This window comes from Coturnix japonica, chromosome 12 (genome assembly GCF_001577835.2).
Source record: "Coturnix japonica isolate 7356 chromosome 12, Coturnix japonica 2.1, whole genome shotgun sequence".
NCBI lineage: Eukaryota > Metazoa > Chordata > Aves > Galliformes > Phasianidae > Coturnix > Coturnix japonica.
In genome coordinates, this window is record NC_029527.1 from 10,491,087 (window position 1) to 10,518,743 (window position 27,657).

The window sequence follows — 27,657 nt, forward strand, 5'->3', positions numbered from 1 at the left end:
CAGGCATTACGAATGCTAGGGTCTGTAGTTAATGGGGTCACCTTGAACTTGGAAGAATTGATTTTGAAGGGGCACTTGAAGTCACTGGAATGATTCTCGCTGATTTTGCTCCTTATGGACTCTTACGACTCCTTCAGCCAAGTGCATGTGGCTTAGTTAACGTGATGCAAGCCAGCTCATTGGATCAAGGGAGCTGCATAAATGTGGATCCATCCTCGGTTAGTTTGGTACCTGGGTGCTTAACATCTTCCATGCCTGGGGACTGGTTTCCTGAGAACGTGCTCCCTGGGTCCTCTCCCAGCATTTCCAGGTCCTGTAATCTCTGTACTTGAGCTTACATCATGCTTCTTAGAGACTCACGTAGGGAGTTACATATCCCCCTTCCTGTGATCTGACAACATCCAGCGTGCCATCTAATGGCAGGGATGATGCTAAAGTCGGTGATTTCTTTTTCCCTTGAGCTTTTGCTGTAGGAAGCTAATGGCTGGGCAGCCAGTCTTTTTGTACCAGCTCTGTCAACTTGTCACATTTTGGGCTGTGTGCACACCAAGGGACACTGAAGATAGGTGTATTTTTTTCATGAATTCAAAAATAAATAGATTGCTGCAGTGTTACTAACACAAAATGAATTGTTGCATATCCTCCAAAGGTTACAGGGATGAGTTATAGCTGTTCTAGAGATATAACAACGTGGATGTTTCTGGCCCTTTCTTTGACAAAGGTGAACAGTGATGATGTGCCTGGACCACTGCACATTCTGAACTACTGACATATAAATAAAATGAGTTGAAGTCATAATACTTGAGTGAAAGCAAAACCTATTGTTTATTCAGCTAGTAAATACAGTACCTCTTTATACAATGTCATTCATGCAAAAGTACCAAGAAGCTGAATACAGAGTGCTGCTCAGCCAGACAGTCTAGCATACAAATATAAGAGCGTGGGGTTAGCATAACAAATTTATTCTATGCGGAATCTTCTGCATACCTCACAGTTGCATCTCAATGCTTTCCACATTGCGTTTGGCAATGTGACCAGTGGCTGTCACATGTTACTTCCCTGTATGCTCTCCTGGGCTTAAGTTTGTATGTTGTAGGAGAGGGCAAGGTCATGAAAATGTGTCTTTCTACAGCAAGGTAGTATGGTTTGTGATGGTCTCCAGCTCTGGAGGGGAAGTTTGGATTTGTTTGTCGGTGTGAATTTTTGCAATTTGTTTCTTCTGTCACACACTATTAAGTCTGTGGGCAGTAGTGCTAATCTAGAAAGCAGCGTAGCATTTGTTATGTAAGCTTTTCTTAGTTTGGAGGAAAATGTGCCCAGAACAATTTGCATAATGTGCAGAATAATTTTCAGAATTCCCCACTGAAAAGCAAGCTTCAGATCAGCACAAAGCAGTGAGGTTCTGCAGTTGTCCATTGATAAGCATGGGATCCTGAATGCTTTGGCAGCAAACGGGAATGTCTTTTCTCCTCTTTATCAAAGCCATCTTGGGTCACAGTACAGCCTCCAATGAATTTGGGTCCAGCCTGTGAGCTAAGTGTGAATGTTGCATCTTTTCTTTTGTAGTTACTCTCCTTTTCCTCTTATTATTTAATTTTAAAGAGGCACTAAAGGGAGATGGCACTGTTTACAGCAACCAGAATATAAGATGGCAAAAATATTGTAGTTAACTTGAAATAGCGTAGAAGACTAAATTTTCAGTTGAGAGTGGAAACTCCTGTTTTCCTTTTGTGTTAGTTTTTAGTAAGAAGAGTTTTCTTTGGTTCTGTTATCTCATTCCTTCCGCCTGTTCACAAAAGCCAATTTAAAGCAGTTCTCTTGAGAACTGCTCGTATGCCTGAGCTAAAAGCCTACGCATAAGATCTCTGCTAAAGCAGAGCCTGTGGACTGAACTTAATTCTGAAGTTGACCCTAGAGCTGTTTTAAGAAACCATACAGACTGCCTTTAAATATAGTATTTCTGAAATCCACCATTCAAGATATACACAGTACAGCTATATAATAATAACAGCTGGCGGGTAGATAATAAACCATCATACCAGAGGACTCATCAGTGTTACGCTACCATTTCATATAAAGTTTTGCAAATGTTGAGGTTCTCTGTACAGACATACTAAACCATGAGTGCATCTGTAAAATATTCACCAGGTACTGTGAATAACAGCCAGTGGCAGCACTTGATTGTTTGCAAATAACTATCTCTGTTAGAATTTTCTCCTTTCTTATCAGTCCTGCCCTCTGTAGCTCAGAATTGTGTCCTTCATGAATTGTGTTCATGGCTTTTCATAGGCAGCTTCCAAAGTTAGTGCTAATTATTTATCACATTCATGGTGTACATCGCCCTTGGTGGACAGAGTTCTTACATAAAAGTCTATCCTGTTTAAGGACCCATTCCTGCATATTGTTTGGTACTTTCTTATGATGTCCCATGAAGGAGAGAGAGATTTACAGAACCTTACCTTCTTCAGTTAGATGAAGGTATGGAAGCTCAGGAGGAAAAGGTGTTTCATTTCCTTGTTTCAGGGTGTACCCCGTGTGCAACAATATTTGCCCATTTCATTTTGCTGCTAATTAGAACCGTCAAATGTTGGTTCTTCTCTTTATGTTTTTTAACTCTGGAAGAAAAAGAAAAAACCTTTAACCTTTCTATCTCATTAAACGTGCTGCAAGCCTCCCAACACTTAAACAAGCATCCCATGTGAGGGGCTCTTGACATCAGAGTTTTCTTTCACAGATGCCTGATTACTTCCCCAAAGGTGTCTGATTACTCTTTGCTGGAGTCTCAGATGATGCTGTTTCCCATCAGTGGGAATTCACCTTAGAGTACTGTCTTTAATTATGATCCTAGGCTAAGTTAAATGATAAGCAATCGTAAATTCACTCTAGTAAAACTTAGCTTGGAACTCTAACAGCTGGGACATTTCTCTAGTAGTGTGCAGGTGATCCTTTTCCTTTAGTGCTCTTTGTAAGTTGTAGTGATACCATTTGGAAATCATTGTAACTTAATGCCACTAAAACCACCCGGAAGGTACTTGGATTTTCCTTCCCCCATGCTTTGCACTGGAGCTGTGGCTCCTGCTATCGATCTGCAGCCAAAGATACAGCACTGCTTGAGCAAAACAGTTCAGTTCTTAGGTGTAACTTCACAGCTTCTGTGAAGAAACCAAGGCTTCCTCTGAAGGTAATGTGTTTTTGGCATGGCATCATTGTGTTGGAGTGCATCGTAGAATCACATAACCATTGCATCTGAAAAAGATCTTTAAGACAACCAAGTCCGACCGTTGACTCACCCCCACCATGTCCACTGACCACGTCCCTCAGTGCCACATCTTCACACTTCTTGGACACCTACAGGGGCAGTGACTCCATCACCTCCCTGAGCAGCCTGTGCCAGTGCATCGTCACTCTTTTGGAGAAGAAATGGTTTCTGATATCCAACCTGAACTCTCGTGCAACTTCAGCTTATTACTTCTTGTCCTGTTGCTACTTAGGAGTGCATCTCCACTGCAGCATTATCTACAGTCTTAAGTTCTGCTGGAGATTAAGCGCAGTGCAGTGACGTTGCCGTTCAGAGACAGATAGTTTAGAGCTCTGATGGCAGTATTTCTCAATGAGAACGAGTTATTTGCCTCATTTAGAGCCTTTGTTATTACTCCCAGTAATTTGTTTTTGCTTTCTAAATGCACATGTTTTATGAGAACTTCCTAAAAACAACTTCATGGTCTCTTCATGCCCTCAGGTTCTCTCTGGGAGGCCAGAAAGGGGATTAGCAGACAAGTTCTACTTATACAGAATGCATATATTTTATTCAAACCTAAATGGCCACAAAATATTGTATAGCATAACTGTAATCTCTCTGAAACAACAGCATTGTAAACATAAATTTAAAATAACACACACTGACGTCTTAACACGGAATTGCTAAACCAAAACGTTACTATTTATTTTCTTTGAGTATCTTCGGGGAAATGCAAATGAGCAGGAACGTTTTTAGTTAATTTATGAGATGTTTACCACTTGATTGTTTTTGCACTTTGGAAGAATCAGTCTTACAGGTTGATTTCCTCACAGCTTAACAGCTCCTTCCCCCTTTCCTTGGATGACTGGATTTTTTCCTACTTTTTGATTTCATATTGTTATGAAGATTGCCCTTTCCCATTCCATTCCTCTTTCATGAACTGTGTACTTTAATCAGGTCAGTGCCCTACTGCTGTGTGCTGGTGCAGATGAATCTATGTATCATTATTAGGGTTTCAGCTGGCGCAGCAGGCTGACTGGGTGCAAAAGGTTGCACTTGAGGGTGGTAACACCACACTGCTAATTGCTTGCCCTGCATCTTCCTGCACTGTAGGCTTGCCCAGCCACTATCCCTCAGTGCTGTGAGCAAGTGTACTCCCTTTCAGCTGTGATAGTCTCTTTTGCCATGCACCTTGGGTACCTGCTGTAGCCAGTCTGCTCCTTCTGCATGTCTCATCTGTTCCACCTCAGATTTGCTTTTGTCATCCACGTCTTGATCTGCAGTGCTGATCCTCATGTGCACTGCTGTCTTGGAGTGCACAGTGCAGAAGTGGGAGAGGACAGGCTGCTGTATCCTAAATAGTCGTGAGTTAGTCAGGTAGAAGACAAAGCATTATAGGGAAAAAAAATGGCCCATTTTGAAAGGAAATCAGGTGCAAAAAGATGTGGTGTATAAACGTGACCTCATGCTTGCCTTTGTAGTGACTCTTCTGTTGGCTACTGCTTTCACCCACTGTAACCTTTGTGAAGTTGCCATGTGAGCTCTGCATGGGGCTGTCCCTGAATGTAGTGGACAGCGTGCCAGTAGCTTTATTAATAAGCAGTAAGTAACTGTTTGCACTTGTTTATATGTTACGTATAAAAGCATAACCAAAATAGCTGGAGGAATAGAGAGTGAAAGGAAACATAGTTTGGGTTCATAGCCGCCACTGTAGCTAGAAGAGCCAGGTACTTGTAAGGGAACTGGATGATTTGCTCCACTTAAGCCTGTGGGGAATTCATTTCTGTGCTGTGTACCCACTGATCCAGCTGTTTGGCCAATAGAAGGAGTGATTTTAATTTCATTGGCCTGTGCTGTGCCTGTGGAGCATCTTTCTCATTGGAAAAAGCCTGCAAAGGCTGCAAAAAGGCCACTTTCCCTCACTGATTTGGGGCACCCGTGGGGCAGGTACCAGAATGCTCTCCTGGCCCCATTGGCTCATTCCTCCTATGCCTCCTGATCCAAGCAGCCCTCACCAGGACATTGGAAATGGCATTTTGGCCAACACAACAGACATGCATCCTTCCTGCAGGAAATCCCTCTTGCTCCCCATATGCATTCAGCACATGCCACTGAATGTGCTACGTCAGACACACTGTCTATATAAGGATGTAAATGTATATTTTAAACACAGGGCACCCTTTGTGTGCATGTATGTGTGTGCAGTATAAACATAGAGCTTGTGGAGCCAATCCCCAGCAGACATCAGCTTAGCCCAGCATGGCATCTGATGGAGCAAAGCTGCTCTGTGCCTGCTGAGGATTCAAGGATTCAGGCCACAGCTGTAGAACGATGTTTGTGAACTATATGAAATGTTTGGGCTCAAACACAGCCTAGTAAAACACATAATCCATGCCTTTCAGAAAAATAGGATCTGTTGCTGTGATGCCATGGAAACTCAAATGCTAGAAAGAGCCATACAGGAATGAATCAAAAATGCTCCAAATGCTGGTTATACATTCACCTCAGGAAATGGGCAGGTAGACCAGGGGTAAAGCCAGCCTGCCTAGTGCTGCTGGGGCAGCAATGCCCCATGTGCAGTCTAAGATGTTACTTCATGCGGCTCAAAAAACAAGTGCAGGATCTGTCAGTGTCCCTTACACCTTAAGAAACAGCCTTGTTTGAAGCATAGTGAAAGGTAAGAGCAGGGAAGATAAATAGTCTGTCTCCTAGCTACATTCTGCCTGTGGATTGAAGTAGATCAACACAAATATTTGCGTGTATAGCATGCTCCAGAGCCTGCAAATGCCTGCTGGCAAAGTGCAGGCAAAGGTAAAGGAAAAATGCATGCTTCCCTTTAAAGCAATTATCCTTATATATTAATAATGTCATTTATAAGTACTACAGGAAGTTAACAGCATACGCTAAAGCAAAGAAAAGAATTGCACACATTTAGTAAAAGGAGTAGGGCGAAAATGTTGTAAGTATGCCTCATAGCACTTTTCTATGTATTAGAGCATGTGTTGTCTCTGCATATGATCCTCGTAGTCGATTTGTTATCCTCTGGGAGCACAGCCCTTGCTGAACTCCAAGATTAAATCAGACAGCCAAAAGAATGCTGTTGTTTGTCATGGGTCAGATTCCCTTCTCAGGCATTTCCATCGAGTAGCACCAACACGAGGCAGCTGGAGCTGGCACTGTATCACCACTGGTACCATGATTGTGTTGGCGTGGCATTAAAGCAAGTGTGAATGTTTTTATAGTTTTGAGGACCTGATAATGAGAAGGAATACGAGTGTGTGTGTACATATTGTTGAAAGCATTTTTCTTCCCTTTGCTGGTGGTGGCATTGCTTCTGTCTTGTCTGCAATCAGGTCTCTGCATGCTGCCAAGCTTGGCACAATGTTTTTCCAATAGTGCAGGCATCGATGATGCTGTTTGCAGGCTCCTCTGACATCAGCTGTGAAACTCAGGGCTGAGTTTGGGCATCACTATAGCAGTGGCAGCAAGGGCTCCATCTGTCCTGCAGACCTGGCTCTTCCAGCTCCTTCCCAGTGCTGAGGCTTAGGGGAAATAAGCAGCCGTTCTGCCTCAAGAACTCAGCTGCCCACTTGTTTGCCCCGTGAGGAAGAAAAGCATGCAACATCCTATTGACCTCTCAGTTACTTTTCTCTCGACTTTGTCGGGAAAAATGTCCCGTCTGCTTTGCTCCTCCTTTGCAGTGGAAGAACCATTTCATGCCAGCAGTCCCATATATTTCTGAAACAGGTGAGAAGAACGAGAAGTGAAGCCCCTCTCACCTTCCAGCCAGCAGCTGTAAACCTAAGCAGCACAAGACCCCTGTCGCTGTCTTTTAGCTGTCTCTGAGCAGTCCTCAGGCAGTAGCATGCTATGGGTACATCCCCATATGCAGATGTTTCTGTTTATGAATTGCATCAGAAGGTCCAAGCCCATCTCACAAGGGATTCAGGACTTCACTGGGATGCTGCTTTTCTGTGCAGAAAAATGTCAGAATTCCATCACTCAATGCATATCCCATGATACCAAGGAAAAGGAATGGCAGGTTTGTGTTGCTGAGACGTGTAACAGGAGGGAGAGAGTGGGATTTTCCAAAAGAGGGCATAGCACAGCTAGAAATAACTGCATTTAAAGTAGTGACATTTTTATGCACAGAAAAGCTAACTTAGAATATTTTTAGAGGATTTTATAAATCCCTCTGAGCTCAGTACCACTGGATTCATCATGAGAGATACCTGTATTACAGGGAGAAGATGTAGAAGAAATAACCCCATATATAGCTCCTGTGCTCTCTCATGCTTTCCCTAAGTAGTTCTTATAACCACAGGTAGCATATGCAAAAAGCATAATGAAACCCAGAAAGCTTGGCTGCTTTTGCATCTCTCTCTCTGAAAGAGAATTGTGGGCTGCTTTTGAAAACAAACAAACAGAAAAGGAAAGCTGTCGTAATCTCTCTGACATGCCCTTTCTGCAGTCATGGGTGTATCTAAATATCAGTGGTTAATTTTTGCAAAATGATAAGCCCCCTTTTTGTCTTTCAGCTCTCTGAAATGGAGCTGCCAGGAGCTTTTGGATTAAGCTTTATCAGGCTCCAGTTAGGAAAGCCTCGTGGAGGTTATGTAGCCAAATACAACACACAAATCAAATTATGGAAGAGATGAATGTGGAGTTGTTAAATTAATTTTGTTTGTTCCAGCCCACTGGAATGTTTTTTAACATGAAGAAAGTAATTCTGCGCTGTATGACTGGCCTGGCCAGTGCTTAGGACTGTATTATCATGCTGCATTTGTCTGCAAGTGGTAAACAGGTTTTCTCTAAGCTTAAGTGAGCTTTTGGGTTTTATTTGTAGAGGTCCAAGACATGCAGCATACAGGGCACTGCTGCATGATGTGCCCCTGCTGCAGCCAATGTCCCATCCTGCTGAGCCTCACAGAGATGTTCCTGTGGCCCCAGGTTGTTCTGTCTCCAGAGGACCTGGCACTGTCTGTCTGATAGCCCTCTGTCATGGCTTTGGTATCACCCTAGACCTACACAGAGCTAGTTCAAGTATCTCTGCTCGGTGTTCAGAGGATCGTTAAGGTTGGAAAAGACCACTGAGATCATCCAGTCCAACCACCGCCCACCCCCACCATGCCCACCAACCAGATCCCTCAGTGCCACATCTGTGCAGATGTGGAACACATACAGGGTTGGTCACTGTTAACCACAGAGAGACATCCTGAAATCTCCCTCGGTATTTTTATTATCCCGTAGGATCTGAATTTAACATAGAACATTAGTAATACTTTCCTAAAAATAGCTGAAATCTGCCATTTCAGTGTGAAGCGATGTTGGTTCTTGGGCTGAGTTCTTCCTTTTTTTCTGAAGCACATTGTGAGTTCACTGGATTCTTTGCTTATGTTGCCTGGTTAAAAGAAAACGTTGACCAACCCACCAACCCACTCGTGTTTCTATTCGCTGTGTTCTGATTCAGTCCCGAGGAACACTCAGTCACCTCTTCCCTGACCCAACCTCTTTCTGCTTCTGTTTGTCCTTCAGGCACATTTTGTGGAATCAGTAGAAGCTCTTTAGTGTTAAAAACATAATAATAATAATAGAAAAGAAAGAGAAGAGCTGCAATTTTTTTTTTAATCTTCTGCTGCAAATCCAGTGCACACAGAATATTGAAAGGAAAATTACTTCTGTGGAAAATGCCAGTTGTTTTATAAATGGTCAAATCATTATGGTTTTTTTCTTGCTTTTCAGACATTTGCTACATTATTATACATCTCTTTAATTAAATCATCAAATTGAATTATTGGATCAAATGTTTTTTTATTCCATTGTGTCCCGAGCAGGTTTGGTTAAATTAATGAAACCATATGTTTCATTTTATAAAAGGGATATATATTTTTTTTTGCCCATTCATAAGCTGTAAAAAAAAAGTGAGTGAACAGAAAATGCTGGTTATTACTTAATTACATCAGGATTCTTCTAAGTGCCTCTGAGGAATTGAGGCAAAGTCATTCTAAGTCATAAAACGTTTGTAACATTATTTACCTTGAAATAGCAGCAGGGTAAATTCCATCTCCTTTTGGCTGGCTGTGAAGGCAGCTCACCCCAGTCATGCAGTGGCCCTGGTAAAAACATATCAGCACGTCTCAGTGAAGTCCTGCAGTCATTGAGCTGGTTTAAGTGCCCATATCCTTGGATCACATTGCACGGTGGCACTGGATGTCTTAACACTGAGCCTGTATGTCTCCATTTACCCTTGGGACATACCTGCTTCTCTCCTCTGATAGTCATGAGCTGTTCTGAGTTGTGTGGATGCCAGCTGCAAAGAGTGGTGTGGAATGGAGGACGTGGCAGTCCCCTGTCCATGGTTGACTTAGGGTTGTTGTCTGAAAAAGCACTCGCTTGGGGTGGTTGAGAGTAAAACTGCAATTAAGGTAATCTGTCCATCTCTCATGAAGGTTATCTGCTTGAATTATTTCTAAAACAATTTAATGCATGACTGCTTTCACTGTATAAATCTCTGAATATCCTCATGGAGAAGGAGGACTAGATAGGGCTTTTAGGTCTGGGTAGTCCTTCACCCTGGGTGCCACCTCCAGTCAGATTTGCTTAGGAGGAATGGTAAAGGCTGGCGTGGCGTTTTGAGGAGCGATTCTGTGATGACAAAGGGATTCAGAGGGGGCAGTTATGATTTATTGGCACCGTTATCTGTAAACAGTGATGTGAGAATTGATCTGACAGTCTCAGCAGAAGAAGGTGAGCGTGGAGAGGCATACCAAGAACTACGAAGCTCTTTAAATCCCAGCAATGCTGTCTGCTCTCAGCTGTGCCCTCAGAGCCAGGTCCAGGCCCTCCCCTTCAGCACCCAGCTGCATTGCCAGCAGAATGAAGCCCTTGGGTGTTTTTCTGTTGTATTGGTAATATTGGTGTGTACAGCACTCTTCTCTCTTTTATTTAGGAACTGTAACTTATTTCATTAATGCAACAGCAGAGCTATGAGACCAACCTGGAACTGTAGGCTCAGAAGCAGACTTTTCAGTACAACCAAGACTCTATAGAAGTGAAATAATGTCCAGATATATGCCCAGTCACCACACATACCAGCATACATACAAGCTGGATGGGCTGGCTTTAAATGGAAAAGTCATATTGGGAAAAGTAACTGAAACAGTGTAAATGTGATGGGCTGGTGATGCTTTGACTTTCCCTGCCAAAATTAACCATCTCCTTTGCTACAGTGCATGTATTTAGGTATCATTGCAAGTGATTTTTCTTGGTTCAGAGTTTATATTTGGAAAGTGAACATGAGAATCTGTCCTGAATTGTTTATTTTAAACGTGATTTTTTAAAGTTTGGGAAAAATCTAAACTCCATAGTTGGAAAGTGAATGATAGGCTTTTAGATAGCGTATGAGTGCCATCTAGTGTTTTTCATTAGTACCTTGACCTTCATATTTCAATTGCTTGAAAGGTATGTTCCGCAGCAGCTGCGAGTGGGCTGTGCTCTGCATCCCACTCCTCCACAAAGTGTTTGTGTTGGTTCTGTGCCAGAGTGTGCTTTTCCCTGGAGAGGTTTGGGTTTGGCCATATGCATTGAGCAGAAGCCATAGCTCCCCGTCTATTTAAGCTGTTTTGTGCTGACCACCCCACCAACCATGGCTTGGGCCAGAAGTGACTTCTGCCTCTGCATTCTGGGTATGGTGAGAGAGTCACAGGTTTTGGAGACTGGCTGGAAGGTTCCCCTGCCTGTTAGCAGAAGGAGATGGCTGAGGGCCATCAGGTGCTGCTCTTTCCTGTGCTGTTGATATTTTAATGACGAACAGTTCAGAGACTATGAAGGAAAATATGTAGGGAAAAAGCAAGAAGTAACTTTTCATGTACAAAAGATGTACTGGGTGAAGAGGACAATGATTACTGCAATAACAATGTCACATTTTTAGAGGTTACAGCTACTGCCAGAGCCTGCAGAGCACACCAGGTTGTTTTCTTCCTTCATATGGCAAAAGAGTGGGGGCCAGGGAAGGTGGGGCTCAGCTGTAAGGGAACCTGTGAATGTGGAAATATAAAACTTTTTAGTGACCAGGTTGAAATATAAGTGCAAATGGCCAGGTCTGAAACTGAGGCAAAGCACAGAGCGGCCAACTTGCAGAGAATGGATTCTCTCTCTCCCTTTACTCTGGAGAGCAGAAAGCAGCTGCAGGTGGTATTAAATCCCATTGGTCTCAGTGGATTGCAGTGTAAGCTATTACTGCAGGCAAGGGCATTAAAGAAAAAGCTTGGGTCTTAGAGTGAGGCACAGTTCTCCCTTTTTGTTTTCTCTCAGGTATTTACGAGAGTTTCATATTTTTCTTCTCCTTTTTCAGCTTGCAGCACTCCCCCAGTCAACATGAAAGTGCAGCCTGTGAACAGGACAGCATTGCTTGTAACCTGGAACCAACCAGAAACCATCTACCACCCTCCAATCATGAACTACATGATCTCCTACAGTTGGACTAAAAATGAAGATGAAAAGGAGAAGACTTTCACCAAGGACAGTGACAAGGACCTGGTAAAACCACAGCATCAGCCCCAGACACATGTGTCAAACTGTCCTTACATTGTCTTCTTAGCAGAAGGAAGCAGAGAAGGGAAGCAGCTGTTGCATTACAGACAGACTAGCATTTGACTTGCTGCTTATTGCTATTAGATTGTTAGGCACTAGTTGAACATTGTCTAACAGACTTAACCCAAACATTGGTGTCTGATTTTATAGTATATGTGAGTGCATAAAGGATTAAATGTGCAGACACGTTTTCATGTGCTGTTGCTGAGAAGCAGCTGGCTCAGGAAATAGTCTGACTCTGAGTACCTTTTAGCTTCTGTTCAGCTCACAGCTTTTCACATTAAAATCCCCGATCCCCCAAAATCTTCTGCTGGCTTCAGGCTCTTCCCTGTGCATAGCCCTTTGCAGTCTTTGGATCGGTTTCTGATCAGTAAGTGCTGCCAGCAGTAGTCAGGTCTGGAGAATTATTGCAGAGTAGCTCTGTATATGCAGTGCCTCACTCCTGCTGTAAGAGAAGAAGTGGGAAGAGCACGACAGCTCCAGCACAGATGCAAACACTGATCTATCTCCTCCATTTAGGATTTGATCTGCTTGTCATTCTTGTCTAAGTGGAAGCAAGTATTGTACCGGTCTTTTAACGTTCTCTGCATATAAAATCAAAGTGACATATTCAGGTTTGAAAGGCCTCCGTTTATTGTTAATCAAAGAAAGCCTCTAGAATAATGAAATCAGTAATTGTATATGCACATGAAAAATGCAGGAGCACAGAGTGTTATTCCTAATGACTGTTATCGTGGTGTTTTTTTTTCAAATACACAGTCCTGTGGGCCCATTCAATCAGTTATACAATAATACTTCTCTTATTCCCTTAGATGAAGATTCTTTTACTTCATTTTCCATTTATATTTTCAATTTCCCCACTAGACATTGTTATCTGGGTCACATTAGGGAATGATGTGCCTCACAAAACCAGACAGGAATGTATTGAAAGGCACCCAAGGTTATGATGTATTGTAACCTCTCTCTTGTCATAACTTTGCACTCTTAAGGGAGATTTCATTTTAATCAGGCATAGGGAGGAGAGCCTTAATCAGCAAAAATGAGGTGGGCATGGAGACGGCATCCTGTTTGATGTAAAAGAAATAATTAAAAGTGCAGGGGATGTGATGGAGTGATAGCTTCGAAATAAATTGCTGTGAGACCCTGTGCTGTGCAGCAGAGCTTGGAGGTTAAGAAAGCAACGACAGCTTAGTCTATTTTAGGGGCAAGAGAAGAAAGAAAGTCTTTTTTGGAGCAAAGTGCAATTTGCCTTTAGTGCTCTGGCAGAGACAGCTGGGCTGTCCCATCTTAAAACAGAGCTAGACAGTGTTATGTTAAAGAGATCACTGGTATTTCAAGTGATCTCCACAGCCACTGGTGCTTTGTGCTTGAAAACACGAACTGATGTGATTGCAGTTTAAGGCAACACAGAGAAGTAGCTGGAAGGCAGCAAGGCAGCATCTCATGTCTAAGAGTGTATAGCAACATCCCAGCCAGTGTGCCGAACCATTGCAGGCCACCAGCATCTAATTTCCATAACCTGTTGGTTGCAGAATAGTCAGTTTGAGCATATAGTCCTTTTCTGGGCTTAAAACAGGTTTGGGACTTGCATCTCTGCCAACAAAAATCTCACTTGAATTTCTTTAAGGTCAATTAATTAGGAGTGTAGGTGTTTCTGAGAGCAGAGACCCTCAGAGCAGGAGATTGTCATGGGGCACATTCACCTCTTCCTTGAGAAACAGAATGAAGTCAGCAAGGTCTGAGTGAACCATTTATGTCCCAAGGAAGTCTTTTGACCTTGGCCTTGCCCTTCCAGGGAAATCAGTGAAAATTTCCATTAAGATATCAGTGAGGATGTTTGTGCCGTATAAGACAATGTTAGCACAATGCTTTATATATTTCAAACTGATCGTGGACAGTACTGTGGGGGTAAAAAACTGAATAATATCTATTTTTTTTAAACAGAAGGCCATCATTAGCCATGTCTCACCTGACATCCTTTATCTGTTCAGAGTTCAAGCAGTTTGCCGAAATGAAATGCGTAGTGACTTTAGCCAGACTATGCTCTTTCAAGGTAAAAAAACCAAATGTACATACGTACTGTTACATTAAGTGACTGTGTGTGTTTAACGTTTTCTTTACAGAATGCTGTATGGTGTGGAATGATTTCAGATGATGTTTGAATGCATGCAGATAGTGCTTGTTCCATACTGTGACCAGTGAACATCAGAGTCTTATTTCCAGTGATAAGAATTTGCCTAGTGCAAAACTTGGTGTTAGTTTCCTAGAATAAATCCATTGCAGACTCTTCTGCATCAGGGACACAGCTGTAGCAGAACATGTGGATGATCGGTGTCCCCCTTATGTAAAGGGAAAAGGAGATCAGTCTCATGTTGAGAACCACATGTACAGATGTTTTACTGTGTGCGCAAGATGGACACAGCTTAGTTCTGCCCCAGTGTATGCAGTATGTGCTGTGGTGTTAACAACATTGCAGGGAGAGCAGGAATCAGACAGGAAATGTCTGGTCCAATCAAAATCTTACAAATTCTTAGTATATTAACTCAGCATAGTGTAATGGATTTTACTGTAGGTGCCGGGCAAGAAGTCAGAAACTTATGTGTTACTGATGATGACTTTTCTAGGCAGATGGTAGAATTGAAAGATTCTTTGAGGTTTGACCATGATATCTATTAAATTACAGTTAAAGGAGTAAATAGTTTTTGGCAGTTTTGCCTGATACTCTGGGAACTCTAGTTCAAAGCAGTGGAAGCGATACACACATCTACAGTGAGAGCAGATGTTGTGTTTCCTTCCATGTCTCCCCTAAAAGAAATTTTATTTCGAATCTTCAGCTGTGTTCAAGTATCAGTTTGAGCCTTTGGAGCATTGTTCAGAATGTGATTATAGTTGTATTTTAGGTAGATAGCGATAAATAAGGCTAATATTATCACAAAGGCAGAAGAAAAGGCCAGGCCTGAGTGGCTAAAGGATAACACATCTCTCTTTAGTCACAAGTACAGAGTTAGGTGAATAATAGCAAAATTGCCTTAACTCCAGACGGAGAAAGCATATATATTTTGGACTTCATTGCATGCAAAAGGTCTTCTCTGACATTTTCCTGCCAAGCCCTTGGTTACCGATTCATCCATAGGCCTCAATTTCCTTTCCCTGTTGACAGGCTTAATAGTAGCAATTCAGCAACTGTTTAGCAAGAATTGTATAGCGATATGGCTGTCAGTTCCTGACTCCCTTCCCAGTCCACTGAAATGCTCTTGTTCTTTGTTTCTCAGCTAACACTACTCGAATTTTCGAGGGGACCAGAATTGTGAAAACAGGAGTGGTAAGTTGGGGGCCATAAATCACTGCAGCGAGCTGATGGGCGCTGGGAAGTCGGGGCAGCGTTCCCACCAGGTGGCAGCACGATGTTGTGAATGTGCTGCAGCCCGGGCTGTCCTGGGGAGGTTCTTGCTCAAACGGGCCACAAAGGGTCTCAGAACCCACCTGGCGTGTTGAAGGGATTTTGGCTTTTTCACTTCACATTCTTAGAGGCTTTGACTACTGGGCTCTCGTGAATTTGAAAAAAAAAAAAGTCCTCCAGAATATGTTTTGAATGCATTTAGAGGGAATATGTGATCTTAATGATTGTGGAAACAAATGTAACTGCTCTTACTAATTGCATAGCCAAAAGTATATGCAATGAGAATCATGCTTCATGCACAGCATCTTAGCTCAAAACTACCAGTAACTGAAAGCTCTTGGTATTCAGTACGCCAAACTTCAGTCAAATTTATGAACTGAGCTCATACTATTGAATTTGTTATAAGTACACTGCTTCTGGTATTATTCTGTTCCAGTCTGATATAGTCCCTAGTAAGCAAGTAAGACACAGAGAACTTGAATTTGAATGATTAATATTGGTTTAATGATGTATAGAGGTGTTCTGAAATCTACTGTCAAATTGTAATACCCAGTTCAGATTTGAGACTGTACATGCTAGCAATGAGCAAATCTCAGAGAGCCTTGGGGATTCACACTGATAAATACCCAAAAGTTTAGATGCTTATTTAAAGTTTTGGCTTGTAATCTTTAAAGCACAGGTTTGCTTTTGAGATCTCAGGTTCTCTATGATTGCAGCTGGTTAAAAATAACTTGAGAGAACCTTTCTTGTCTTGCTGCAGCATTTCAGCTGCATGGCCTGATTGAAACTGGGAATTGCAGAGATGCAGAAGTACTGTTAAGTTACGGATTTCAGTTTCAGAAATGCAGACTTCTTATGGTCTTGCTTGAGATTCAGTAGAACCTATTTAACCCCTGATGCCTTACAAGTCCTTCATAAGTGCCCAGCTGGTATTGCTGCAGCTCTTTTCTAAAGAGAGCAATACTTCACTGTTTGCTGCAGCACCAGTCATTAGCAGGATGATCATAGAATCATAGAATCACTCAGGTGGGAAAAGACCTTAAAGATCATCAGGTCCAACCACAGCCTAACCGTAGTACCCTAACTCTAACAACCCTCTGCTAAATCATATCTCCAAGCACCACATCCAAACTGCTCTTAAACACATCCAGGGACGGTGACTCAGCCACCAACCTGGGAAGCCAATTCCAGTGCTTAACAACCCTTTCTGTAAAGAAACTCTTTCTGTAAAGAAAGTACCCATGATGCTCATAAGTACTTTAGGAAATTAAAACAGTACCACTCAAGGTCCTCACGGTGCATGTGGGAAAAGCCACAGTTTCCTATGAGAGCAAACCCACCAGCCATGGATGCACATGTTGGCAATACAGCTGTTATTTCAGGACAACCCTTATGTAACACTGTATTTTTAAGCTTCTTTATTCTGAGGATTAAAGCACTGTGAGTAATGAAGCTAAACTCATTAAGCTTCATTAAATCTTCTCTTACCCCTGAGAGGAAACACTACTCACAACTCACTGGTGACGTGGGTAAAGAGTGTAAAATAATAAAGAGCTTTTCATGGCTACAATTGTTCAGAAATGGCAAACATGGGTTTCCTCTCATCGTCATTTGTGGCTCTGTTGCTTTTTCTGTTCCTGGTCCAGCCTTGCACCTGGGTGATGTAGGTCACTCAAAATCCAGAGAATAGCAGAATGGTGTTTGTGTGGAATGGGAGACAAAAGGAAAATGACCACAGATAGGTTTTTGGTCCCCTACTGATTCTCTCTGCTCTGTTTTCTTCCCCTTTGCTCCTGGTGATCTCCTCAAGCCCACGGCTTCTCCTGCCTCCTCAGCTGACATGGCTCCCATTAGTTCCGGCTCCTCCACTTGGACCTCCTCAGGGCTCCCCTTCTCCTTTGTGTCCATGGCCACAGGGATGGGGCCTTCCTCCAGCGGCAGCCAGGCCACTGTGGCCTCAGTGGTGACCAGCACCTTGCTGGCGGGGCTGGGCTTCAGCGGCAGCGGCATCTCCTCCTTCCCCAGCAGCGTGTGGCCCACCCGGCTCCCCACAGCAGCCGCCCCAAGCAAGCAGGCTGGGCGACCTGTGGTAGCCACCACTGAGCCCGCTGCTGCCTCCCCAGGGCCAGAGCGGGACTCGGCACTGACAAAGGATGGCGAGGGAGCCGAGGAGGGGGAGAAGGATGAAAAGAGTGAAAGTGAGGATGGAGAAAGAGAGCATGAGGAAGAAGATGAGAAGGAGTCTGAGAAGAAAGAGAAAAGCAAGGCAACAGCTGCGGCGGAGGCACGTAATAGCACAGAGCCCAGCGTGGCCACGGCTTCACGCAACTGGACTGCTGAGGAGGAAGGAAATAAAACTATATCGGATGAAGAGTCAAACCAAAATGTTGCTCCCAAGGCTGAACATCCCGAGGAGGAGAGTTTTACTGAAGCGGACACTCAAGCCCAGCCTCTCCCTTCCACCCAAGTGCCGCCAGCATTCACTGATGAACTTTACCTGGGAAAGATCCCAAGAAGACCAGAGACAACAAGAAAACCTCTCCCAAAGGACAACAGGTTTCCAGAAGAATACCCCTCAGATAACAAATTCATCACCATTAACCCAGGTGAGTGACCTCCAGGGAAACCCTTTTTACAAGCATTGTTGGGGGGGTACACAAACCATGTTCCTTACTGATTTCCAATAGGTACAATATTTTTTGGTGCTTGGCTTCCCCATTAGGCAGATCATCACGGGACCTGGCCAACAAATTGTTATTGGGAGGAGGAGAGAGAGAAAGATGGTAATTTTATTTTCTTACAGCAGATTCATGCTATTTGTGATTCTTAACAGAAAATTTGGAAAAGTGTTTTGGAAAAAGGCTACATGAAGAGTTTTGTTTTGTTTTTTAAGAAGAAGAAATGCAGCAAACTGTGGCTGTGAAATTAATTTGTAAGAGTGGTTGCTGTGCCAAGCTGGTGTTTCAAGGGAGGCTTTCTCTGTATGCTGTAAGCTAATTCGGTTTATCTGCAGGATTCTCCCTGATAGGGCTTTAAGATATTCTCCCAAATATGGGATCATTGGTGGTGTATTCCTCACCTCAAAACATATATGCTCTGATTTTGCAAGACAAGGCACCTTCTTCACCAGGGTTGCCTTCTTTTATGTATGAATTGATCTCAGACAGACTGAGCTCATTGATTTGCTACATTTGTTCTGATAAGAATTACAGTATTGCTGTTTATTGTCAACTCTACATTTATGTACCTACTCCACATAATGTGCACAGCAAGTACAGTCTTTTTGCATCTAACAGAACACACTAAGTCCTGTATGGTCAGGAGCTGCCTATACAAACAGGCATTCCCTGGTGCTCCCAGCTCACTGTGCAGAAGGTCCATTGGGTATAGACATATCCCTTCTTGTGGGTCTCAGGGCCTTGGTGAGGAAAGCAGGTATTTTAACTGTAAGGAGCAAATGGAGTGCATTCATACAGACTAGTTGGCAGAGTATGGTCTGGGATTTGGATACAACAAGAAGTTTGTCTGAGTGATTGTGTGTATTACCGCAGCATTTATAAGATATTGCATGTTTTTATTGTTTGTTATTTGATTTTTATTGTTTATTCTGCTAATCTATAGTCTGTTCTGTAATTTGGTTTTCCATCGAAGCAGGTCTGGAGTCATAATACTGTGAAAAAACTTTAAATATTTGCTTTTCCCTATGTTTATAAACACAAAAATGCAGACATTGTGCACTCAGTTATAGCTCAGAACCAATTTAAGAAAACTAAGCTAAATCCTGCCTTTAATAACATTTGCTACAGAAATGCTGACCTGACTGTAATGCTGTGAATCATAACTGTTCAGTAAGAGAACAGATTAATGAGGAAACAAGAAACCTACATCATGTTTTACTGATTTATTTTTACTTTTAATAAATATACTGCTGTTTTTCTTACTCCTCACCTGAAAATCTTCTTCAAAGTCCATTGCTGCCACTGAATGTGATGCGAGATGCCTGCCAATGGTTTCACCATGCCATTTGCCCTGAAAAACATTTTAGTGAGAGGGAGGGAATGTTCTTTGCAGTGCTGTGAATAAGCATTCAGCATTGTTACCCAGCAGTTTGATCTGCATCGGTAAACCTGCTTCTGGAATAGCTATCTTCAGTTCTTGCCTTCTGCTTTGTGGTTTCTCATGCACCAGTTTTCTTAGATGGCCCAACTATGACACCTCTTGTATAAGTGCTGGCAGAAGGCATTGTGGCTGATTTTCAGCCTAATACAAATTGAAGGAAGGATGAATAGCTGGTCTTAATACCTAGATCATGACAAAATGATTCTTATTAGATAGGGTTTTTATTCCATGAAGTAGATAAAAATCAATGAAGAGAGAAATATCATTCATATTGCTAGGAAGTACTTTCTGGTTATATCCCCTCAGTCTATAGTGATTTCTGTCTCTTTTTAGCATGCAGAGAACTATTGCTGAAAGTAGTTCAGTGCAGCTTTGCCTCCTACCAGGACAGGCTCTTTTAAGAACTCTGCTTACTTGCAGGCTTGGAAGCTTGAAATGACCCTACCTGAAGACTGCATGCAAAGATGATTGGTCTTGAAAAGACTCTGCAAATTAGATTATATGCTTATATGAGGGAAGGGTAACTTCCAAAGATCACTGTGTATTATTCATCTGGTTTCCACACATAGGAAATAAAGTCTGAAATAACCAGCACATATTAGCCAAGCTAAGTGAAAGAGTCATCTGTTTTACACCAGCTGACCTTAGTTAAATCTTAGTTAAACCTCTGGTGATGTACCCAGTGTGAGGGGAAGGAACTGTACCGTGTTTTATACCCCCTTTCATTGCAGGGGAGTTGGACTAGATGGCCTTTAAGGGTCACTTCCAACGCAAACAATTCTGTGATTTTCAGTTTCCCAGACAAGCTTCTTCCATGTCCCTCAGCGTGCTGGAGAAGTCATTCGGCAGCAAAAGGCAGGAGTGACTGTTCAGAGAAGAAGGGTCTGAGTATGCCATTTCCCCTGATTCATTCCTTGTTCTTGACTTCTAGTTAGGAAAAGCTTGGCTGTTCACAACTGTGGCATCTCCTTGCCTAGACATTGTAAGACAAATGTTCTTCAGTTCTGCTGAGATTTTGAGATGTTTCTCAGTGCCTTTGGGACAGTCAAGTCTCTCCTCCTCGCATCTTGTCCCCAGGCTGTGACTGTGGAGACATGAGGTCTACCTGACCAGAATTTGCCCAAATATATCACTAGACGTGTCTGAATAAGCATTTTTTTCTCCAGGAAAACACTTGTAAGAAAGCTGTCAGTTTCCGAAATGTTTTTGCAAGTAAGAAAGTTTAATCATCTTAAAGAGCAGAAAATTGTTTCATAACAATGTACACTTGTAAAATTAATTCTGTAGCAACAAATAAGCAGTTGTGAGGAGATAACTGAATGGGAAAGTACTCGTGAGTGTGGATGATTAGAAGGGGGAGAGGAACACAAGAGAAATTACGGGGAAAGTGCGAGGCCAATTAGTACAGCAAGGCTCATTTTCTTTTAGTGCTTATTTCACACACACATACACACACCTCTCCTGAGGCCATGTCATTATTTTCCAAATGGCATCGGCCTCTTCTTGTCTGGTGGTATTGGCCAACACTAATGATTTTCTTCTGTCACTGAGCGCTTGCTTGCATTCTCCTCTTTCATTTTCCTGATCATCCTTTTCTCTGTTTTGTTGCCCACATTAGGCTAATTGTACCTTTGATCTGCAACTGTTACACACACAGCTGCTCAGCATTGTCTGTGACTCTGAAACCTGAAAATTAGAAAAGCAGCAATTAGAATGATGCTCTACCAAAAAAAAAAAATAGAGAGAGAGAGAAAAAGTAAGGGAAAATATAATAAAGAAGTACGGTGATTCAATTTAATCAGCTTACAGGAGATACAACCCAACAGAATTTTGGTTTGTTGTGCCGAAAAGTTGAGCAGATCCTTTGTTTTCTATAGGAGATGAAGAAAGGGATGTTGTGAGCAAGGCAATACATGTCTGGTTGGGGCTTTTAACCTGAGTCATGAACTGGGACTAAGAACAGAGGCCTGGGTTTGGCTCTTGATGGAAACTTTGCCTTGGTCCTCCCGTCCCTCATCACCCACTCACTTATGCTGAGTTCCTCCCCTGAGAGGGCCGTGTAGAGAGATCACGATGTGCAGATTAAACTTGAAGCCAGGCATATAGTTTTAGCAGAGTGAATTTTAGTTTATAAAGCAGTCTTTGCCAGGCCTGAGGTTACAAAAGCCTTTTGGGGGTAACCTCATTAAGATAATTAAACATCTGTGTAATTCTTTCTTTCTCCATACATGGCAAGGATTATTAAACCGTATTTTGCTGTGGCACATGAGCCATTTTGCATGGCAATTTATACGAGCTAGCAGTAAAATGGCTTGCATATAAAAGAATTGGATTACTGAAAGCAATTTGAGTGTGCGAGCAGAATGAATCTCAGTTATCCAACATCAGGGTTAAACATGATTGGCATCTTTTTACTAAACAGTGAAAAGCCATGCCTTGTTGTGTTCAAACTGTAAGTATGAATACTGCAGAAATGCCTGGAAAGAAATAGAAAGAAAATAGCTGTGCAATAATATAAGCTCATATGGAAGTAATCTTTCTAAAAAGCATGTTTTTGCAGTTTCGTATTTGAGTAACTAATAGCTTTGTATAAGTCAGTAATTTTGTTTACTGGTAGCTGACTTTCTTTCAGGTGACTGGATAATCTGAGACAGCTCTGCAGTGGGGGTTTTCTTTGGGCATGCAGAATGTGTATTGTCGTAGTTATCGGTATCCGTAACAGTACATCAAACAGAACTTTGTACTGATGGTTTGTGCAACATCAAGGAACGATAATGAGAAGTTTCAAAATAGAAAGGTAGATACCTTATATATTGCGGCTACAGTTGCTTACTATAGCAGGCAGTGCAACTTCAGGGATATAAACTTTCCCATTCTCAGTAACCAGCTACCAGGAAGACAAAGAAAAACATTACATCTCATAGACTGTAGAATGCCTTGACCTTTGTACATGGGTTTCACTGCCCACTGCTCTATAATACTGTCCATTCCCTGTACTCATCCATCCCAGGACCTGGATGGCATCACTGATTTAGTGTTTTGCAGAAAAGCACACGTTATGGATTTTTGCAGACGTAGAATTTGATTTAGCAATGCCGAGGCTTGTGTCATGTGGGACCTCCTGAAACAAATACGCTGTAATAATTTTTACTCCATCCTACCGGGATGTATTCCAAGCCAGTAAAAGGCAAACTGAATTAATTCAACGAAGGCATATGCCACTGGAAACTGTTTACATTTCCTAGGAAAAATTGAGTTTCATGGTCCATTTTTAAGCTTTTCTTTTTTTTTTCCCCCCTACAAGGATATGCTGTTGGTGCTACCACGTCTCAACATTCTTACTTTGGAAAAGAAAGTGTTAAATTCTAAGTATTTTTGATTGTATGATGTTTTGGTATGAGATGAACAGGAAAATATAAAGGCCTGGATCTGTCTTTCTTATGTCTGTTTTCTGTAACATTTTTCCACATTGCTCAGTGTGCTGCCTATTTTTAGGAATTTTTGCCTAAATGAGGAACCCACCAGTGCTGTAGCTCTATTACTGTACTTCTAGCCCCAGCTGCCATTCTAGAGCAGCTTTACTGGCATTGGTTTATTTAACCTCTCTCAACACTTTACTTAAGCAGCGGAAAACACCTAAGACTTTATCTTCAAAGCCAGCACAGGAACGGTTTATGTTTTTCTGCCGCACATCACTGCCTAGACACTCCCGATTGGAAGTCAGGGCCAGCCGTCAGCGTGCAGGAATGGCATTTGCAATTCTGGCACTCAGCACACTGGGCACTTTCTGATCCTCACATCTGCGGTAGATGGAGTTGGCAGGGTCAGATAAGTGTGTTCTCCACAGTAGACTGAGTCAGAGGAGCATCATGAGCATTGCAGAATTTGTTAGCGTGTATTGGGACTCTTGCCCATGCCGTGCTTACAATGGAATTTAATTTTCCTTCCATGCAAACAAAAACATATGTTTTTATGTTGAAATATGTGGAGGTGAAACTGAATAGAATATTGTCCTTGGAGGGAAATGAAGTAATATCCTAATAGATGTAAGGTGGGAGTATTTGGCTCCTTGCTGAGCTTTATTTTTTGGTGCATGCTTTTACTTTTTCCTTTTTGCCATTCTGATTAGTAATACTTACCTCACAGACTTAATTTTTTCATGCTATTAAATGATTTGAAATGTACTGATAAAAAAAATGATGCCTCAGGGCTTATGATTTTTGCAAGTTTTGCAAATACATAGAATAAGCCTTCGCTCTAATTTTGGGATTGTTCTTTTTCTTGCTCTTTGCTGGTCAAGAATATCAAAGACCTGTCTTTAAAATGGTATGTTGTATATTATTAGTATGCTGTGAAGACTAAAGCTCTCCACGTGCTCTAAGTACAACAATGTGTGGCTCTGTTGGTAACCTCAATGTCTTTTCATACTGAAGTCAGAGACAACTGGCTACTCATCTCACTTTGATAATTTCTACACTCAATGCACGTTCACTTCCCCCAAACATCCCTCTGATTAGCACTTCATTTATGTTGCTTGCTAAAGGGCATTACCTCCATCAGCCTATTTCTTAAAACGAGAAAGATTTCTTGCTGGGCTTGCAGCAGCCTGCAGCCTTACTCTGTTTTCAGCAGTCAGGCAAAAAGCATTTACAATTAACCTTTACTTCCATGTTAGTTGAATTTTACTCCTGCCTATGGAGGAGTATAATCTAAATACTATTAAAATAGAGTATGACTTCATGTTATGTGACATCTGGTGACTTCCAATTATCTGTGTTTTGCCTGCCCACGGTGCAAAGGCAATTATGTTCTTCTGGTCGGATTTGCAGCAGTTTCAGAAGATATGATAATACAATAGTGAAGGAGGGCAAGGAAGCACCTTGGTAAGGAAAGACTCACAGGGGCTGATAAGTAGAAGTCAAGTATGTACATATCAATTCTCATTCAAATCAGAAGCTGTTTACAATAATTGTTTCCTATTATATCCCATTGACAGGTACTGATCAGCTACTGCCTGTTTTGTAAGAAACATGAATGAAACACAGAATCCACTTCTGTTTTTTTGCTTATGATCTCATTCTGCCTGCCATGATTTTAGAATCATAGAATATCCCAAGCTGGAAGGGACTCACAGAAGGATCTTTGAGTCCAATTCTGCACAAGATTACCCAGAAATTACATCTAAAAGTAATTATTCATCAAGTCTATTCCAATTTTCACAAATTAGACATTTTTTGTCATACAGTGTGATTACAGGGTCTGCTCTCATTAACTCCTGTACTTGCAGTAATTTTAGCACGGTGTTAGAATCATGAAAAAAGTGAAGCAGTTACTCGACCAGATCTCAGAATATTGACCAACTTTAATTTTGTTCAAAAGCTGTAGCATAATGATTTCTTCTGTCAGTTACAACACATACTATCCATTCATTCATCCATCCATCTTGACAATCCATATGCTAAAAAGTGCATTCGTATGCAGTAACTCACCAGATTGTGACAATTCAGCAAATGATGTGACATGACACCCAACATGTTGAGGGTTTTTTTATTTTAAGATAGTTACTAAGAAATTTACTTCTGAAGGAAAGTATGCTGAGCTTGGCAAAGAGAGCTGCCCTGTAGTGTTGAGAAACAGGGTGCATTTACCTGCAAACACTGATGACGGAGCAAAATATTTACTTTGCTGCTGTGGTGGAATAACCCAGTGGGATCCTCCATGTCTGATAATATGTGCTTGCATGATAGAGTCCTAAAATTGTGTATGAGACTGTAATTACAGGCAGCAGTTAAAATCCAAGCCATATGTGGCAATAAACACCATACTTTTGTGCTCTTAAGTTTCAAATTAAAGACAAATGGAGTCCCACCCTGCAATTAGAAGATCTTTGCTCTGAATGTTTGCTCATATCATGTAAAATGGAGAAGCTATTTGTTTTCCTTAGACGTTTTTTCACACTGTAAATCTCTTTACACTTTGTCATTGTTTTTATTATGTGCTTAATATGCAGCTGACAAGAACAGTTCCAGCATGGCCACGAGACCTTCTCCTGGTAAAATGGAATGGATCATCCCGCTTATTGTGGTCTCAGCTCTGACCTTTGTGTGCCTCATTCTTCTCATTGCTGTGCTTGTCTACTGGAGGTGAGCATGTTTCCTTTACGTGCAGAAACTGGTCATGATTTAAAACATGTTTGGAATGATGGTTTTTTAGTGTGGTCCCGTGTTCTTTATTTTGTTGGATGTTATGGTGGTAGATGCATTAGTTATCTCCCTGGCTACTAGAGTGTCTCTGTTGGGTTAACTATTCGGCAGTCTCAAATACTGTTTTTTTGTGTGATGAAATCAGGTTAGCAATGATAGAGCCAGCTGTAATGTCAACAGATGTTTTCACAGTTAGCCTTAGTCTTAGCCATAGGGAAATATGGTCGTGGGAGAAAATCACAGAGAGACTTAATACCTGGATGATCTTAAGGTGTTTGTTTTCTTCCTTTATATTTCTATGAATGGGGGATAAAGTTGTTTAATGTTACATAACATTACTCTTAAGAACAAGTTCTAAATGTAGCATAGCTGAATTGTTCAGAAGTACAGATCCTGAAGGATCTCTTAAGAAGAGATAACATCCCTTACACTGGTTGGGCTCAGTGTTGAAGGCTAGGTTTGCCATCAACAAACCAAATTCAGTTAATTTAGAAGAATATAAAAGCTGGAGTTTGTTCTTATGTCAGAATCAAAACTCTTGAGACACCTCATTTGCCCTATAGTAAAATTTAACCAGAGATTAGCCTCAGAAAAGGTGTTTTGAATTATTTAAAAATCTGATTAGCCAAGACACAGAAAAGTAGCTTTGGTGAGAAATAGCATTGATCATTTTATTTTCAGAATCAATTAAGAAATACCAGTTTGTTCTCCAGTACACCCATTTTGCTGATAATTAATGACCAAATTGTAAAGGCTGGGAATGTTCTAAAACACATTAGTGAATAGATGACAGTACTCTCATGAAAATCATTTCTCTTTACATGTGCTAGTGATGGCATGATTGCAATAAAACAGTGAATAAAATTGTGCAGATACATGCATAGAAGCTGAAATTGGAAAAGGTACGAAGATGCCAATTTAGTGACCTGATCTTCAGTATTCCTCTTGTCCAAAATCTCTCCCATTTTTCTTTCATTTGGAAGAGTAAACCTGGTCACATTCATACCCACCAAGCCCTTGAATTATATGGCATATCCTGAAGCAGCACAGTGTGGGACTAGTTTATCTTGCTTCAATACAAAGTGCTCTTCCAAGGATGGAGGATTTGGAGATAAAATGCTAACAACCATTATGGAGAAGAATGTTGGTACCTCTCATTGTTTGAAAAACATTCACATTTCCTGCAATTTCACTAATGGATGGAGATAAATGATTACAAAATTAGTATTTAATCCACTTAAAGAGTAACGGTGCTATCCCTGAGAGAATATTAGGGTTTAAAAGTGCTGGCTTAGTGATGAGACTAATTTTTGGTAAATACTTTTTTTTGTAATAGATCATAATGTTATTCAAATCTAAAATTAAGATACATTAATTAAAGATAAATGCTTTTTATCTTTCAAATTCCTAACTATCTACCTCATAACATTTTTATTTGCTTACTAATAACAAACAAGCAGATGAATCAAGGGAAGTACATGAACAAAGGCTTTAACTGAAACCAAATTACTTTTCCTGTAATATTTGTTATTGTGCATACAGACAGCAGTTGGTTTTTATCTGTTCTGCATAATTTGCATGAGTAGTTAACATTCATCGATAGCTTTGGTAAGAGTATGAGTGTATAATGTATTAAAGCCCTTGACAGCCATGGATCAATTTTTTTTCTGTAATAACTGAAGTTAAAAAAAAAAGAATAAAATGTAGAGATTAGAAATTAAATAGACATGGAAATTATGTTGAAAGGTTTTTTGACAAATATGAAGCAATGAATAGAGGAACAATAAACTTGAGGATACGTCTTCTCAGTTCAAAGTAATGTGTTTCTAGCTTCGTGGTTCTAAGGATTTTTTAAACAAATACAGAACACGTATATAAGGGAAGGGAATGCGTGTTTTAGGATAAATCAGCAAGCAACTGGAACACAAATTGTCCACGGTAACATTTCACGCTGTGCAGACCATGACATTGAAGTGGTAACAGAACATTTTTTGTGCCCTTTTCAATGTGATTACCATTCTTTAGGAAAAATAAAATGTTTATCTCTGGGAGTGCTGGAAAGTAAGGGAAAAAGAGAACCTCAAACACCTCAGAGTGTCATTTTC

The 27,657-nt window shown here is 41.4% G+C and overlaps 1 protein-coding gene across 1 annotated transcript in view; it reads left to right on the top strand.

The window, feature by feature from the left end:
• PTPRG (protein tyrosine phosphatase receptor type G) overlaps positions 1-27,657 on the top strand; it is a 370,232-nt gene that overhangs the window by 280,571 nt on the left and 62,004 nt on the right. The window contains exons 9-13 of the mRNA XM_015875220.2: positions 11,592-11,776; positions 13,775-13,883; positions 15,103-15,152; positions 17,041-17,836; positions 25,360-25,492. Of these exons, the coding sequence (XP_015730706.1) occupies positions 11,592-11,776; positions 13,775-13,883; positions 15,103-15,152; positions 17,041-17,836; positions 25,360-25,492 (1,273 nt within the window). The remainder of the gene's footprint in view (positions 1-11,591; positions 11,777-13,774; positions 13,884-15,102; positions 15,153-17,040; positions 17,837-25,359; positions 25,493-27,657) is intronic.